General features: G+C 50.4%; 1 protein-coding gene across 3 annotated transcripts; it reads right to left on the bottom strand.

Annotated features, from left to right (window-relative positions):
• Positions 1 to 126: 126 nt before the first annotated feature.
• Positions 127 to 12234, bottom strand: LMBR1L (limb development membrane protein 1 like). Of its 3 annotated transcripts, none has more exons than XM_020886937.2 (17): positions 12150 to 12234; positions 9532 to 9616; positions 8486 to 8519; positions 7339 to 7478; positions 7053 to 7156; positions 6149 to 6275; positions 5567 to 5635; positions 5373 to 5437; positions 4955 to 5027; positions 4781 to 4864; positions 4607 to 4683; positions 3604 to 3681; positions 3384 to 3457; positions 3061 to 3151; positions 2866 to 2932; positions 939 to 1051; positions 127 to 726 (listed from the first exon to the last, which is right to left on the bottom strand). In XM_020886937.2, exons 1-17 carry the CDS (start codon positions 12219 to 12221, stop codon positions 505 to 507), a joined length of 1575 nt encoding a protein of 524 aa, XP_020742596.2. In that variant the 5' UTR covers positions 12222 to 12234; the 3' UTR covers positions 127 to 504. The 3 variants fall into 3 exon arrangements, with proteins under 3 accessions (XP_020742596.2, XP_070310589.1, XP_020742597.2); XM_020886938.2 differs by having other exon boundaries at positions 565 to 726; positions 890 to 1051; XM_070454488.1 differs by lacking the exons at positions 7339 to 7478; positions 12150 to 12234.
• Between the last annotated feature and the right edge of the window lie 4168 nt (positions 12235 to 16402).

Raw genomic sequence — 16402 nt, 5'->3', positions numbered from 1 at the left:
GAGGTCACTGAGAATGCAGATAGAGGAGAGGGAAAGGATGGTGGGAAGGACCCCTCTATTTCCCTCTGTAGACTCAGGACTGGTGGGAGCAAACCTGTTCAAACAGACACAGAGACTGGACCTTTGAAAAAACCAAAGAAAACCCTGGTATCAACTTTATTGCTGATGGTTGTGGCCTCTTCCTCCCTATGCCCTCGTCTCTCCGGCGGTCCACAGCCCCTCCAGGATAGCACAGTGCTTAGGCTCTGCTGGGCCAGAGGCAAGGGAAGACATATGCCTCCCAAGTTGGCCACTGGCTCTGACCCTCCCCTGCCCCCCACCCCACTTTATTGCACATCAAATCATGTAAACATGGCTACCGGGCATGGCCCTGAACAGCAGTGAGGCAGATTGACGTGTAAACAGATTTGAGACCAGGAGCCAGACCCAGCCCCCAGCCCCACCCCATGCTGGGGCCCACAGTGAAATCTGGAGAAGCAAGGGGGCCTGGTCCCAAACTCTGGCTCAGATTATGCAGCAGTGCAGAAGGCTCAGCTTCCCTCTGCCACCCACCCTCTCAGATTCCAGGTCCTGAGGGCCACCCACCCCTGGGCGCCTCTCCAGGCCTGGGCAGCAGATGGCAGTGTCCAGTTTTCTCCCTCCCACCCCCAGCTGGAGGTCACTGGTGCTGGGTCTTCTTAGACACCCGGGGGAAACCAGAGACAGGCAACGGTAGTCTGTCCAGCCCTAGGGAAGAGGCAGGGGGTTAGTCAGAAGCAGGGTTTAGGTCAGTCCTCAGAAGTCACAGAATGGGTGTTGAGTATGCCATCTCCCCTGCTTGGGATGACCACTGTTCCAGACAGTTCCACCTTACAACCACCCCACCAGCCTAGCCCTGACTCCCTCTCACCAAAGGCCCGGATCAGCTCTGCCCGCACAGCTGCCGTGAAGGTCTTTACCAGACAGAGAGTGGTGAGGCCCGCAAAGGCCGCATTGTAGAGGAACACGATGTAGAAATTGCCCAGCCAGTTGAAGCGTCCAAAGTCACCCAGCAGGTCAAAGCGAGTGAGCCCTGAAGTACAAAGGCCAGAATGGGAGGTAGGCTCCCCAACCCTTCCCTGGCTCAGAGCCGAGCTTTCTGCTGCCTCCTGGTGGCCATATCTCAACACTGCAACTGATAGGTTGGCTTCTACACATTGGTTGTTCCTACCTCCCAACTCGTCTCTGGGACTGTTCAGGGCTGTTGAAGCAAGTGTCAGCTGCTAGGCTTGCTCCAACTTCCCTTCCAGAGTCTGGCATCCTCTCCTGCAGAGCGTGTGTGTGTGTGTGTGTGTGTGTGTGTGTGTGTGGGTTGGGGGGATCCCCTCTGGCTCCAGGTGTCCCAAGGAGCTCCCTGGGCCTGCTCCTTGTTCCTGGGCCAGAAACCTCAAGCTGGTCACCAAGTGTTCTTTTTTAGTAGACAGAGCAGTGTGGTGGCTAAGAAACTGGGCTCTTATTATAGCTGCTTTGGTTCATATCTGAACTCCACCCCATCTAACTGTGATCTGAAGCAACTTCCTTAAACGTCTGTGCCTCAGTTTCTTCAACTATAAAGTAGGGAATTAAAAAAAAACCAAGGAGACAAAATAATGGGACTGTGAGAATTAAATGAGACAACACACATGAGGAACCATATGTACCAGGCACTATTCCAACACTTACTGAGCCCCTAATAATAATAATATAATTATCATATATTAAAATTCTTGAGCCCCTCCCCCACTTAAAAAACTATTCCTACGAGCTTCCAACCTAAAAGGAACTAACTGCTGGACCCACAGGCCAAGTATCCTAAATCCCAAGGCATAAGTAGAAATGGTAGAGTAGAGAGAAAATAAACTTAAAAACCAAATGGAACTGATTTAAATACTAAATAAGGCTTCCCTGGTGGCTCAGATGGTAAGGAATCTGCCTGCAGTGTAGGAGACCTGGGTTTGATTCCTGGGTCAGGAAGATCCCCTGGAGAAGGAAATGGCTACACACTGCAGTATTCTTGCCTGGAGAATCCTACGGACAGAGGAGCCTGGCAGGATACAGTCCATAGGGTTGCAGAGAATCGGACATGACTGATAATGTACAATAGATGGATGATGATGGCGGGGGAGGTGGGGAACATATGCAACTCCCCTACTACCTTGGGGTGAACACTTTTACCAGGTAATGCTCAAAAGTGTAACTAGTTTACCCCATAGTAGCAGGGGAGTCGCATGGGCTCCCCATCTCCTCCATCATCATCTAGATCCTAGGTCTGAAGATGGGGGGAGAACTGAGCTTATCATTTGATGCCCAGTATACAGAAAAAGCACTGGACTGCGGCTCAGGATACAGAGGTTCTGGCCTGACTCAGCCTAGCTGTGTAACTCTGAGTAAATCAAGTAGCTCTCCTGTTTCTCATCTCTAAAATGAGAATGTTGGGATTTCCCTGGTGGTCCAGTGGTTAAGACTCGATACTTCCACTGCAGGGGGCATTAGCTCAATCCCTGGTTGGGGAACTAAGATCCTACATGCCCTATGAGTGCAGCCAAAAGAAAAAAAAAAAATGTTTATCAGATGATCCCCCAAAGAAAGATTTGGGGAGAAAGTGGTGCTTCTTCACTGAAAAAATGGAAGTAAATAGGAGAGGCTGTGGGATGTAGCAAATGAAAAAAATATAAGCTATGAAGCAACACTACTCTGAAGCCCAGCACAGAACTTTGTAGAGCCTCTGTTACTCCATTTGTATAATGGAGGTAATACCTCCTCATAGGTTTGTTGTGGGAATCAGAGAGAGCAAGAATATAAAGGGTCTGCTCAGTACCAGTAGCTACTCAAAACAACCCAGTTCCCTTACCTCCTTTTGCTACTTACCCAGGGTTCGAGAGAAGACAGGAAGTGCTGAGCTCAGAACCAGGAGACAGACACAGTTCCCAATTATCTGGGTGGGAGTGAGGAAAGGGGAGGTCAGGGTCACAGAGCTGCCAGCACTGAGTGCCCAGTTACACCCCCAGGATGCTTCCTTCATGCCCGTCTGGCAGGTTCCCGGCTACCTACATCATGGCCTACCTGCGTCATGGCCGTGTCATGCCATCTGGGCCGCAGTCCCCGGAACAGTGGAGAGCTATAGAAGCCCACGACCGAGGAGACCATCAGGTAACTGCCACTGGGTTAGGGAAGAACTGGCCTACTCCCAAGGATCAATGCCTCGTCTCAAAGGAGATGGCCCTCTCTTCCCCCAGCCCTCCTTTTGAATCAAGTGTTCTTCTTTCTGAACCTTGGGCTGGCCAAGTCTTGCCCACTTCCCCCTCCCTCCCACTGTAGCTCTGCCCAGAGCCCCAGAGGAGATGAGTTTGAAGAAGAGAGGCAACGGCAGGTTTCCAGAAGGATACAAGATAAGGACGACCTGAATGACGGCACCAAAGGAGCCCAGCTTGGAGAAGGAGACCTGGCCCAGGGAGGCACCCTGAGGGACAAAGAGGTGTCACCACGCAGCACTCCCCATCATCATCAATACCACCAGTGCCTGGCCTCCCCTTCTGCCCCCTCACCCAGCCTTCCTCAGGCCCTCCCCAAATGATGTGGTGGGTGGGTGGGAGGGCAGCCCAGTACCTGCATGCCCCGGGGCATGGCAGCCTCGTCAATGAGCAGCTCCAGGATGTGGATGGCCACAATGAGCACAGACAGGCCCTGTGAGAGGCAAGGTCATGGACTCCCACCCCTGTCCCAGCCCACAGATGTATCCAGAGTTGAGAATGTTAAGAGCGAACTCTCTGGTCCATCATTTTTGATTAGCTGTAAGGGACCTCCTGAAGGTTAATGCTAGCAACACAGTACCTTTGAGAGTATCTTATAGTGGACTTACAGGTACAGATGCAAAAAGCCCAGATAGTTTTGTTTGTTTGTTTGGGGTGTTTTTGGACGTGCCACACAGCTCATGGGACATTAGTTCCCCTGACCAGGGATCAAACCCATGCCTGCTTCAGTGGAAGTGCAGAGTCTTAACCACTGGATTGCCAGGGAGGTCCCGTGCATGCGTGCGTGCTAAGTCACTTTAGTGGTGTCTGACTCTTTGTGACCTTATGGATTGTAGCCCACCAGGCTCCTCTGTCCATGGGGATTCTCCAGGCAAAAATACTGGAGTGGATTGCCATGCCCTCCTCCGGGGATCTTACCAACTCAAGGATCGAACTTGCATCTCTTATGTCTCCTGCATTGGCAGGCAGGTTCTTTACTACTGGCACCACCTGGGAAGCTCCCAGGGAAGTCCCCAAAAGGCAAAATAGAAAAATATACATCTTTCTCCAAACCAGTAAGACTTATTTCCAAGTCCACGATGTAGCAAATTGAGGGGATGGACTGGAATTTTAACCTTTATTTTCATCCCAGAACAAAACTGCATAATGGCTTAGGCCCTGTGTGGTCTTGGGTAAATTCTTTAACTTCTGTTTCTTCATCTACAAAATGGGGACTGATGTCCTTCGCAAAAGTAGGTACTCATTGAGAGGCAGCTACTATTATTGAAGGAGGATTTTGCACCTCCCTCCTCCCTGTGAAGGGCTAAAGTACTCAAGGTGCTACCATTGCCCACCCCATCCAAGTATGGTGTACCTACCGTCAGCACCAGCAAGCACAGCATGGCCAGGGGGTAGCCCAGGTTCCGCTGCCAGGCTGAAGCCTTCCGCCGCTTCTCTGTGCAGGAATGGGAAAGCAGTTTGCAAGGGCCTGGAATGAGGAGCTTCTCTCCTTGGGGAAAGCCAGGCATCCCATTGCCTACCAACCCACATACCCAGCAAGACCCTCTGTGTCTGCAGAGCCAGGACCTGTCTGTGCAGCAGTTCCATGTCCAGGGGCAGCCAGCAGGAGGTGGGATCTGGGGGCAGAGAAGATGGTGCTGTCCCCAGGCCCGCCACCCCTGCCCAAACCACACCCATCATGCCAGTTGGGAAGGACTGTGTCTCACTGCAAATCCTGCGGGTCAAAGCTGCTTCCTCAAAGGCTGAGCAGTGCAGCTGCTCCTCCAGGTCCTCCAGGAGCTGTGGGCATAGGGAAAGGGAGGGGTGGACTGTCAGAGGCTCCTTGACCACAAGAGCCCAAGAGAACCCTGCTCACCTCAAGGATCCATTGTCCTTTTCCCTCCCTTCCCCTCATTCACCACCCTGTGACTGGCGACCTTATCCAGTCCCTCCCAACTGTCTTGTGTCTGCTCTGTATGTCTGATGACCAGCTCCAGATGTTGGGGGTCAAGGATGCAGGAGCCAGCAAAGGCTATGGCCCTCTGCGAGGTGTGCACAGAACAGCCAGACAGTGGCTTCACTGATGGGCCCCAGCTCTTCAGAAAGCTCCCCCAGCAGGGTCCAAGGACAAGGAGCACTACATACCCGGGGCTTGACCAGCAGCTTCCCAGTGACCGAGAACATGCGGGCGAGACCCAGTGGAGTACACACTGTGGGGACAGGAGGCAGTCAGCCGCCAGAGCCTTCTCTCTACCGCCTGCCCTGCCCGCCCCTTCGTTCCATCCTCTACCGGGGGCGCTCTGGCCTTCCCCATTCCCTCCCAGGCTCTGGACACTCACCCAGGAGCAGCAGGACCCCGAGGAAGGAGATACAGGAGTAGAGGTAGGGAAGATAGTACTCCCAGAAGTCTAAAGATTAAAAAAAGAAAAGGACTGTCAGCCCATCTCTCTCCTCCTGCTTACTGGGGGCTGATAGGCCCCAGAGTCCAGGCAGGCGCACGACACCAAAGTCTATAGGGACGAGGTAAGTCATGAAGATGGGGAAAACTGGCTGGCAGGAGAGGGAGTGGCAGAGACTACAGCAAACTGCAGATCCTCAGCCCTCTCTAAAGGGCACAACCACTGTTTGGCCCAAGTCACTGGGACCTAGTGTGGCCAAATCCTCAACCTGCTGACGCACAACCAGACACCTGGATGTCAGTGTGAAATCTCCCAATTTCAACAGACTCATATTTTTTTAAAACTCATTGCATGGGCCCAGTAGAACACTTCCACAGGTTAGATGTGGCCTGAAGCCCATCAGTTTTGAAACTTCAGTCTAAGGGAGAAGGTCCCAACTTTCACCACCTTAGAGGGATACATTTGTTCTAGACAGAGGAACATGAGCCGGCTGAGGGGTGGGGAGGAAGCTGGTCTTCTCACCATAGAGGGACTCCCTGCTGGCCTTGTTGTTGTCCACAATGGCAGAGGCTACCCACACCATGCCCAGCACCAGCAGAGTGAGGAGCATCAGCATCACCACCGTTTCATAGACCCGGGCCAGGACACCCTATGGGAGGAGATAGGAGGTTTCGGGGGTGGGGAGGGCAGTGTGGGGAAGGAAGGAGACAGGGGAGATGGCAGCCTGGCTTGGGAACCAGAGAGGACTGGATTCAGGAGGCAGTAGAGGTGGTTTCCTTCTTATTCTGTTTAGTTATTCTGTCCTCCTACCCTGCAATCTGGGGCCATTCCCTCTACTGGATATTCACTTGCAATCCCACTTCCCAGACCCTTTCTCCATCCGTGTCTTGCCCTGGGAAGCTGACCCCTGAGGTCTGCATCACACAAGCTCCTTGCCCTCTTGGGACTTTCCCGGTAGTCCAGTGGTTACAACTCTGCGCTTCCACTGCAAGGGGCATGGATTCAATTCCTGGACTGGGAACTAAGATCCCACAAGACACTTAAAAAAATCAAGCTCTGGTTTTCTGTTCATCTTGCCCAATGGAGAGGGCTGGTAGGAGAGTGGAAGGTAGGAAGACAGAGAGACCAAGGTGTTTTTTCTGTGTTTCCTTCCACCTTTGGCACCTCTGACACTAGCTCCTCTCTTGGGTGGCCACACCTCTTCAACTTCAACTATTTATCAGTGGGTTTCAGAAATTATTTCTTCCTTCGGCTCCCTCAGGCCTAGGGACGGTAACGACTTCCTGTTGTCACTAGTGCCTCAAGCTCCTCAGTGCTGACTAAACCTCTGCAAATAGTCTCTTCATTAAAACCTCTTCAGTTGAACCATCTCAGTGGAATTCTGTTTCCTGTCTGCAGTGATTGATTGATACATTCCCCAACTCACCTTTCTGGAGCCAGCAAAGCCCTCAGATTCAGTGAAGAAGTATGCAAAGGGCATGAGGAAGATGAGGGACAAGTTGGAGAAGAGAAAAACAAGGTTCCAGAGGCCTAGAGCAAAAAAGGAAAAGCAGAGATGGTCTTAAGGGGGACGCCCTAACCCACTGAGGACTGACCAAGGGAAGGTGGAAGGGATGGGGTGATCTATGACTAACTAGCCCCAGGCTGTCTGTGTCTGCCTGACCCGATCTGCTCCCTGTCCCCACCGTCAGCTGCAACCAGGATCAACACACCATGGATGAGGGAGCCGTTGAGCCACTGGATGTAGTAGTTCCGAGGGAGTGAGAGCAGCACCTCGTTGCTGATGATAGAGAAGGGCAGGAGCAGGACAGCACCCAGGGCGACTGCCAGGGTGAAGGTGCACAGCTCGAGCCTGGGCAAAGAAGGGGTAGTGCCCCTGCTTAGCTCAGACATTCACTTCCCTGGGCCCAAGAAGCCCCATTCATGCCATGGGCACCTGTGACTCCTCCTAGAACCAGCTGGAGCAATGCCAGACCCAGGGAAAGAGTTGGCACTCTACCTGCTGCCTCATACCCCAGCCTTCACCTCCAGGGAATCCTTGGCACACGAGATGGGCACATCTCAGGAATTCATGGGTACCTGGTCACCAGCCATGTCACTTGCCCAGACTGTCCCCAGGAATGCGGTCTTCCCGCAATGTCTGTAGGGTGTGCCAGGCATGATGCCAAGATAATGGGCCTGACTGCTCTGCTCACCTCAGGGATGTGGATTTCTGAGCCTGGAGAGAGCAGGGTCAACCCATATGCATAAGGGCACGAAGGCAAAGAGAGACAAGTGGAGTTGAAACCCAGCTTCATGGCCAAGACCTGTGCCCGAGATTGCATCAGCTCAAAAGAAGGGGCACTTATCTAGCTGGTCCATGAGGGATGAGAGTGGGGGTTGCCTTTTAATTTGTTGTCTGTTGAACCAGAGGAGTCATCTCTATATTTTTCTCTATAGGTGCTAGTGGATAATAATAGCCTACAGTTAGGGCCATTCTCTCAGAACCAAGCCCCACCCTCGGGGGGTTCCACCTTCCCCAGCCCCTGGCGTTTCCATCAGTCTTCATCCCCACCCCACCCCTTCTCCAATGGCTGCTGGGAGGTGGAGCCAAGTTGGAGCTGCTTCCGGGGTGACTCACGACCCCAGCAGACAGTTCCTGGCCAAGAGGCTCCTTGAAGCTCCCGGCCAAACCAGGGAGACAGGAAGAGCGGCTTTTTCAAGCGTCCCCAGGATTGTGTAAAGCCGGAAGAAGGTAGAAATGGGGTGGAAGCAGAAATCGTCTCTTCTGACATTTCACTCTCTCCCTGCTCCCAGGGCCCCACTAGATTCCAGCTTCCAAAGGCTACCAGTGCCAGGTGTTGAGGCAGCAGTACTTACGCAATCTTGTTGACTGTGGCATCTTCTTCATCTACTACAAAAGACAGAGGCATGGGGGAGAGGCAGGTCATCAGTGGGCAGCTCTGGGAACCATCTGTGTTGCATAGCGCCCTCCTGCTCCCTCCCTATCCCTTGAAGGGGGGCCTGGGCCCACCGAGGCAGAGCAGGACAGGAGGCTCAGGAGAGCTCACACTATGAACCCCACAATCCACTCTGCCTGGGTGGCAGCTTAAAGATCAGTGGTCCCAGGGGGTGAGAACATGAAATTCCCCCACTTCCCTCCTTCCCTAGATCTTCTCCACTATAGGTTCCTCTTTGTAAGCTGAAAATACAATCAATGACCAGTCTGTGAGCTTGATGACATCAGTGGCTAGGTACAGTGAAGGGAAATGGGGACGGGGGTTGGGAATCACAGAGAAAGTCCCCAGGGGAATCACACCGAGGAGTGGTTGCCTTCTTGGCTGAGGGCGCATGAAGCCATCTGGAGGGGAGGAAAGGTTCAGGCCAGGACTGGAAGATCTGGACAGGCTGGAGTTAGGAACTGGGACAAGTGCATCCCCCTCAATCATAGAATGCCGACTGAAAGCCTTAATCTGAATTCTCTGCAAAGAGAAAGGTCACCATCACCAGGTCCTGGGACCCCAGTGGTCAGGGAGGTCCTGGGTGTAGAAGCACTAGAAGAGGACATGACAGAGCTTGTGCCCATGATAATATTCACCCTGCAGTTGCCCTGTTGAGGTTCACAGAGAGTTTTCACGTTAGCCATCATATTTGGTCCACACAATACCAATGGACTGGGTAGAAACTGTTAGGCTTTTATTTTGTAGAGAATGAAACTGAGGTGATAAAAGTTACATGACTGGTCCTCCTTCTAGACTCTCCACTATACCACCTTGTCCCTGCCTGTGGAAGAAGGGAGGCAGAAGCTCAAGAACAGACACCTCTACTTTCCCAGCAAGCAACACAGCCCTCTTCCCCTGAGGCTGGTGCCATGGCAACAGGAACACTGGCAGAAGGCAGGCAGGAGGGAGGGAAGTCACAGGTACCTGTGGTAAACTCAGCAGGCTTCTTGAAGCGGGTCAGGGCGATGTGACAGAGGATGTAGAGAGTCGCAAACAGCAGTGTTGAGATCTGCGGCAGAAATGAGCAAGACGAGAAGCTTTAATCCCCACACATTTCACAGCGCCAGTGGCCTCTCTGTTAATCATGGGGACACTTTCCCCAAACTAGGCTCCATACATCCAGGGGTTCCATCTTTCTCCCCAGTACTTCCTTCTAATCAAGGCCTCAGTGGCTGACCCATGCACTTGGGAACAGAGCACCATGTCCAACTCTATGAGGGTTTTTTCCCTGGGAGAAAATAGTTTCAGCTGAACCCTGGTTGGTGCTCATGAGCAGAGAAGACTCCTAGAGATGCACATATCCACACATCTGAAAAAGGCCACAGAACCAGAAGGGATTTCTTCCTAGCATATAAATGGAAAAGCAAGTTTGAGGGGAAGAAGGGGATGTCTTCATTGTGCTGGCACTCCACTCCCTCTCCCTCCACTCCCACCTTGATCCAAGCTCCGGGAGAGAATAGTAGGAATCGTGTTCCCAAACCAACTCAGGGCTTCTACTGTTTATTCAGGGGCCCTAAAAGATCAGGTCTGCTCTGGGCCAAACCAGAGTCTCTTTCATGCCCTGCCCATAATAGTAGGCTTTAATTGGGGTTCCACATCTATAAAGCTTCTAGAACTGGGATCAAAACCTTTAAAAGCTATCAATCCATGGTCCCTACCTAAAGTAATTTCCAGCTCCCAGGGTAGGTCTCTCAGGGTCTGTCCTATGCCCCTGATGACTAGTCCTCCAATGGACAGTTTTGGCAGGACTTGACCAGGTTATCCTACACATGCATACATTTCCACCCTACCCCAAGTAAGCTGCTATTGCCCAGGGAAGGAGGCACTCATCACCTTTGCTCCACAATCAGGGTCAGAGAATCTTGAGATGTTATTTTGTTTAAACTGGGCCAAGAAGGCAGGATCAGTCTCACAGGTGCTCCAGTCCCCAAGAGAAGCTGACCCTACAGGGAATCTGCATATAGCTATCTATGCAAAGAGAGAAGACAGACCCCAGGAGAAACATGGGTCTAGGACAAAATTGTAGCTTTTAACAATAGGAAAGTAGAGTAGAATAAGCCACTTAGATTTCAACTCCAAGATTTTTACTGCTTAGTGCTCGGCCCTGGGCATGCATAATAAGCAGGAAGGCGCGAGGGCTCAAAAGGTCAGGCCGGAGTTCCATGCAGGCCCAGAAGAGGCCAGGTGATTCTCTAGAGTAGGGGACTGGAGCCAGGTGAGAGATGTACTAGAAGTTCTCAGGATGCCCTTGACCAGCGCTGACATTCTCAGCTAATGGGACTAAAGGATGGGACAACATCCAGGAGGCTGCTTCTCTCTCCAAGATCTCTTCACTCCCTGTTCTCTAGGAAAGTGGGTCTCTGGCTCTCCACTGCCTCAAGGCCTGGGTGTGACTCCACGATATGCCCAACCCTGCCATGTGCAACTCTCCACTAAGAAACGCACAAGGAAAGCTTCCTGAAAGCAGATCTGGAGTTCCCACACATGGACTGATAAACTCCCTACTTTTCAGTCCTCACAGATAAAGGCAGACCTAGTTATGCCTTGGCTCACTTTAGCCCTCCTCCAATCTGAGGCTGCCCAGGGCAGACTGGAGCCCAGTCTGAGAAAAATGAAGGACGACCCCTGCAGTGGGTCCTCCACTCCTCTTCTTCTAAATCTTTCCCTTTCCCTTTTATATTTGGGGGTGAGGGCAACCCTGGGGAGCTCTGAGGAAGGAGAGGAGAAGGGAAAGATATGAGAGTTTGGAGCAGATGCAAGAAAGATGCGATCCCCTAAGCTCCCCCGGGTGCCCCTGGCCCAGAAGTAAGGAGTCCCTCGCTGTGTGACCGTTTCAGCTGTTACTCTAGGTGGCAGTGAGCGAGTAAGGAAAGCAGCCAGGAGCCCTCGGTCGCACCGGGGGCAACCCTTCAGAGGAAATCCCTGAATGGCTGCGAAGCTAGGAAACTCGGCTTGCAGGGTCTCTAACAAAACACCAATAAGGGCGAGGAAAAGAAGGGGACACTTTAGTTGTTCTCCATTTCTACACGGCAGAATCCACCCCAGGAAGAGTCGTTTCCTCCAAAGTGAGAAACCCACCAAAGATCCCTGTTCACGTCCCCTTCATCAAACATCATTTGGGTTTGAGAAGTAGTTGCAAACAAGCCTTCCCCAAGTTAAACCCATCCCTCTCCGACCATCTGATTTCTATCGGCAGGCTCACCAGATTACCAGACACTGGAAGACCCGCACTTCGAACACGTGCGCGGGGGAGGGGGGCGGACAGAAGGGAGGGCGGGGTGGGGGAGGGGCGTGTAGAGGGGAGGAACGGAAACCAACCGGCTTTGTTTATCGCGCAGCTACTCAGCTGGAGCCGATCTAGGGATTCGCCAGCCGGGACACTAGTCGGACCAGGGCTCTTGGTCGCTCGCCCCTAGACCAAGCAGGGTCTGCCGGCGCTGTGCCCAGGGGGTCTTACTCCGATCCGGACGTCTCCCTCTCCCGCGACACCCGTGCTTCTCCCCAACTTGGTCCTACCCTTCCAGCCCAGGTCCCGGACTCACAATGCACTCGCGGACCCGCTCGTGGAATAGCTGCTCTCGCACGGATAGCACTTCGTAGTCAGCTCCTTCCATACTCTGCTCAGCATGACTGGGGCTGGGGTGTTTCTGGGCCCGGGGAGGACCAGCGGCGATAAAACCGCCGCCGCCAAGCACCCGGACCCAGCGAAGGAGCCTTACCTTGCAGCTTGTGACGGAAACTCGGGGTAATCTGGGGCTCAGATTCTGTCGTCTGAGTGCCCCGCCCTTAAAGGGGCAGGCACCAGCTGGCCTCGTTTTAAAGGGCCCCGGTTCCCCTCTGCTCCCTCCCCTTTAAGGTCAGGCTTTCGGTATAGTTTCAACGCAAACACCCGCCAACAGGCAAGCTAAGGGGAAGCGTAGTCTTGGTTCTATTTTACAGGAGGCCGAGTGACGACACAACGGATGGGCGGGATAATTCCAGGGAGCGGAACTCATTGGCTTCTAGGGAGCTGCCGCTCTTCGCTAGAGGAACGCTGATAGGCTTGCCCCGTGGAAAGAGGCGGGATCTGTGGGGCCTACCGGTGCTCCTTCTAAAACTAAGCAACTGCCTTTTCCACCTCCCTTAGTTGATCGACCAGTGTGACCGTGGCGTAAATGAGCCATTTGAATCAGGCCAGCCAGGTGGGATATGAGAGACCATAGGGGTTCTGAAAGGTACCGCTGCTCAGTAACCCAAGATCCATAGTAGCCTTTTCTGAAAGTGTTTTTGTTGGGGTGAGGAACCCTCTGTTGCCAAGAAATTTTCATTCAGTCACTTTTGTGGGAGCCCCTATGTGTGCTGGAACAAATACCAAAGAAAACGGAATAGAAAGCTACAGTTTAGAAGTATCCACCTGAAGCTTTGTGAGGAAATGCCCACAGGGGATCATGAGCTGAGTCAAACATTAACTGACCACCTGCTATGTGCCACTCACTTTCTAGATTTTATCTCATTTTACCTTTACCTGAACAACCCTTCAGGGAAAGGCGTGATTAGCATTTTGGATTTTAGAAAATGGTGAGAGGTTGTCACAAAATTAAGGAATGCAAGTTCGCTTCCTGTGACCTTGATCATGGGTACCAACCCCTGGTGGCTCAAAGGTTAAAGCGTCTGCCTGCAATGCGGGAGACCTGGGCTCGATCCCTGAGTTGGGACGATTTCCTTGGAGAAGGAAATGGCAACCCACTCCAGTGTTCTTGCCTGGAGAATCCCATGGACAGAGGAGCCTGGCAGGCTACAGCCCAAGGGGTCACGAAGAGTCGGACAGGACTGAGTGACTTCACTTTCACTTTTCATATACACACATAGGGCTTCCCAGGTGGTGCAGTGGTAAAAGAATCAGCCTGTCAATGCAGGAGAGGCAAGAGATGCAGGTTCGATCCCTGTGTTGGGAAGGTCCCCTGGAGTAGGAGATGGCAACCTACTCTCCAGTATTCTTGCCTGGAGAATCCCTGGTGGGTTTCATACAGTCCATGGGGTAGCAAAGAGTCAGACACAACTGAGCACATACACACAAAACACACATATTAGTGTTTGTGTGTATATATAATATCAATACATATGTGTGTGTATATACAGTAGCAAGATCATGAATGGACCTGAAGAGCTGATTTCCCTTTTAGCAACCAAACTTGGAGTAAACAGAATCCAATGGGGAGAGTGGGCAGAGATAGTAAGCAAATACAGCTGGCTGGGTCCTTGGTTCTGTTGCACGGAAGGAGAGGAGAGCACAGAGAAGTGGGTTGGGCCTATTGAGTGACCCTGGCACTTAACTCATCTCAAGCAAAGTACTTTAACGATCTTGTTAAAACACAAATCTGCCCCTACTCAAAATCCCTCAAAAGCAATCTACTTGTGCTTAGTGTGGGGCTGCTGGGACTGGCAGGCTGCCCGGACCTGGGTTTCGGTTTCCCGTGAAATGGTGGGATTCCCCGCCCGCATCAGGTAACCTGGAGCCGGCCAATCAACATGCACCTAGCAAGAAAAAGGGAACATATCAGGGGAAAGCTGAAAAGCCCGTGAACGCCCAAGTTTGAAAAAAGCCTGCGAAGGTTTGGGCCAATAAGATTACTTTGCAAACATGTAACCAATCGGCTTAAGCCAGCTACCAACTGCTTATGCACACCTTGTAAATTGGGTAACAGCTTGAGCTCAGCGCTCTCTGACCCGGTACCACTGCATTGGACGCACGGCAGGAGCCCTGACTCGAGTCAGCAATAAACTTCCCTTTTTTTGCAAGTTGCATTGTCTTGGAAGCCTGTCTTCCTGCTTGGGGATTTGGACATCGGGCATAACATTTGGGGGCTCATCCGGGATCCCTTGACCAGGGAAAGAGAACACTTCCAGGACAGAGGGGAAGGATATATATAGCACCGGTGCTCAGGCAGAACAGGAAAGTCTAGTGTAAATCCAAGGCCCTGCTGAGAAGCAGGAAGGTATCTGGCACAGGAGAAAGCTTTCTATAAATGGGGAACGGATTGGACGTTCCAGCCGGCGCAAGACCGAGGCCAGTGAGTACGCTGGAAGGCTGCCGGCTCTGTGGGAAGGGGAGTTCCTCTCCTGATCCCGAGTCTGGTGAACAGTGGACGCCATTCGGTAAGATAAACCTGCTACCGGGAGGCAAGAGAATTCAGGGGCCCCGAAAACCCAGCGCTATGTTATTGGTCGACGTTTGTCTGTCTGTGTGTTTGCCTTCGGCTCTCCTTGTTTGTGTATGCCGGCATTGTCTCTGGTCCTCCTCCTTTTGAAATCTTTGAAGACATCTGAAGTTTTGTGTCTCTATAGAAGGTTTTCTGAGAGACTGTATTCTTGTATTTAAGGGAGTGTCTGATGAGGACTGCCAGGTTTATATGTGTGTTTTAACTCTGTTCTGTGTTGTGATTTGTGACAGCCATTTTGCTTTGTCTGGCCACCATTTAGACCTGCCGCCATTTTGTTAGAACTTGATTTTCTTTTCCTGTGCCGTGAGACCACGGCTCTCAGGAACACTTATCTAGACCATCTCTAACTCCTGAGACTGAGAGAAGAAGGAAAAAAGCCTTTAAAAATGTTAGTTATTTCAACTTTTTAATAAACTAGTAAATTTTATATTGTAATATCTAATTCATGACCAAACTTAGAAAATGAAGCTAGATCTTGCACTGTGTCTGTCTAAATATGTTTTGGTATGTCTTTGTCTCTGGAAAATATTTTTTAGGTTAATTTGTAAATGAGCTCTATTTAATTGGCTTAAAAAAGGGGGTAAGCGCTTACAAATCAAATAATTCTAAATTAATAAATTCCAGGTTTAGGTGAACTGGTAAATATTCAGTATTAAATACCTGATATTAATGTTTGTTTGTTGACCTATCTCATATAGACATGTCTTAGAGTAATTAACATCAAGTGAAATGTTTTCATTGTGCCTAGGTTTAATATAAGTTAAATATTATGCCTGTTACAGGTTTGTTGACAAGTAAATTACCTCGAGTAAAAAAAAAAACTTCTAAAAAATGTAAATGAGGTATAAGTTTGTATATAAACTCTATTAAGAATAATTATTCTTTAAGAATATCTGTTTAAAATAGTCTCTCCAGATTGGTGTAACTTGAATTTCTAAGGGTTGTGCTAAACTAAGTATTGGAAATCTATTAAATAATTAGGTCATTTCCAAATGAAATAAGATTTTGAAACATATACTACTAAACACTGATTTCCTTTTACAGAAAAACTAAAGAGATTTGGGACTATAAATGAATAATGTTTGATGCCATCCTAAAATGTTTTAAGAAAGCAAGAGTATTAGAAATTATCACTGGTATTTATGCTCACCAATCTATAAAATGCTAATATAAAAGTTAGCTCTTGGTTGCTAAAGGAAAGCAAGAAGTGTGCTTTCAGTAAAAAAAAAAAAAAAATGTAAAAAAATACTAAAAAGAGTTATGCATGATCAGGATTTTCTAAAATTGGATTACAATCAGTTAGATAAATGGATTTTGTTAGGAATGACAGTCATAAGAAAACTGGTTAGAGCCAATTAGGTCCAAGATGGCGGAGCTGACTTTCACTAGACCTTGAGCCTTGGTATTTATGCCCATTGTGACATATCAACAAGCTAAATGATACACCCACCAACATGGATTAAATCTGACCAAATGTTCTAAAGCTTTTAATTGATCTTTTTTGATAAAACTTCCTAAATCGAATTCTTTTGAAGTTCCTTTGACATCTAGCTAACTTTGGGATGTTTCAGAGGGCCCCTGAAACATCCCAAAGA

This window comes from Odocoileus virginianus, chromosome 24 (assembly GCF_023699985.2).
Source record: "Odocoileus virginianus isolate 20LAN1187 ecotype Illinois chromosome 24, Ovbor_1.2, whole genome shotgun sequence".
Lineage (NCBI taxonomy): Eukaryota > Metazoa > Chordata > Mammalia > Artiodactyla > Cervidae > Odocoileus > Odocoileus virginianus.
The sequence above is the reverse complement of the archived record's forward strand: the minus strand, read 5'-3'. Positions and strand labels throughout refer to the sequence as shown.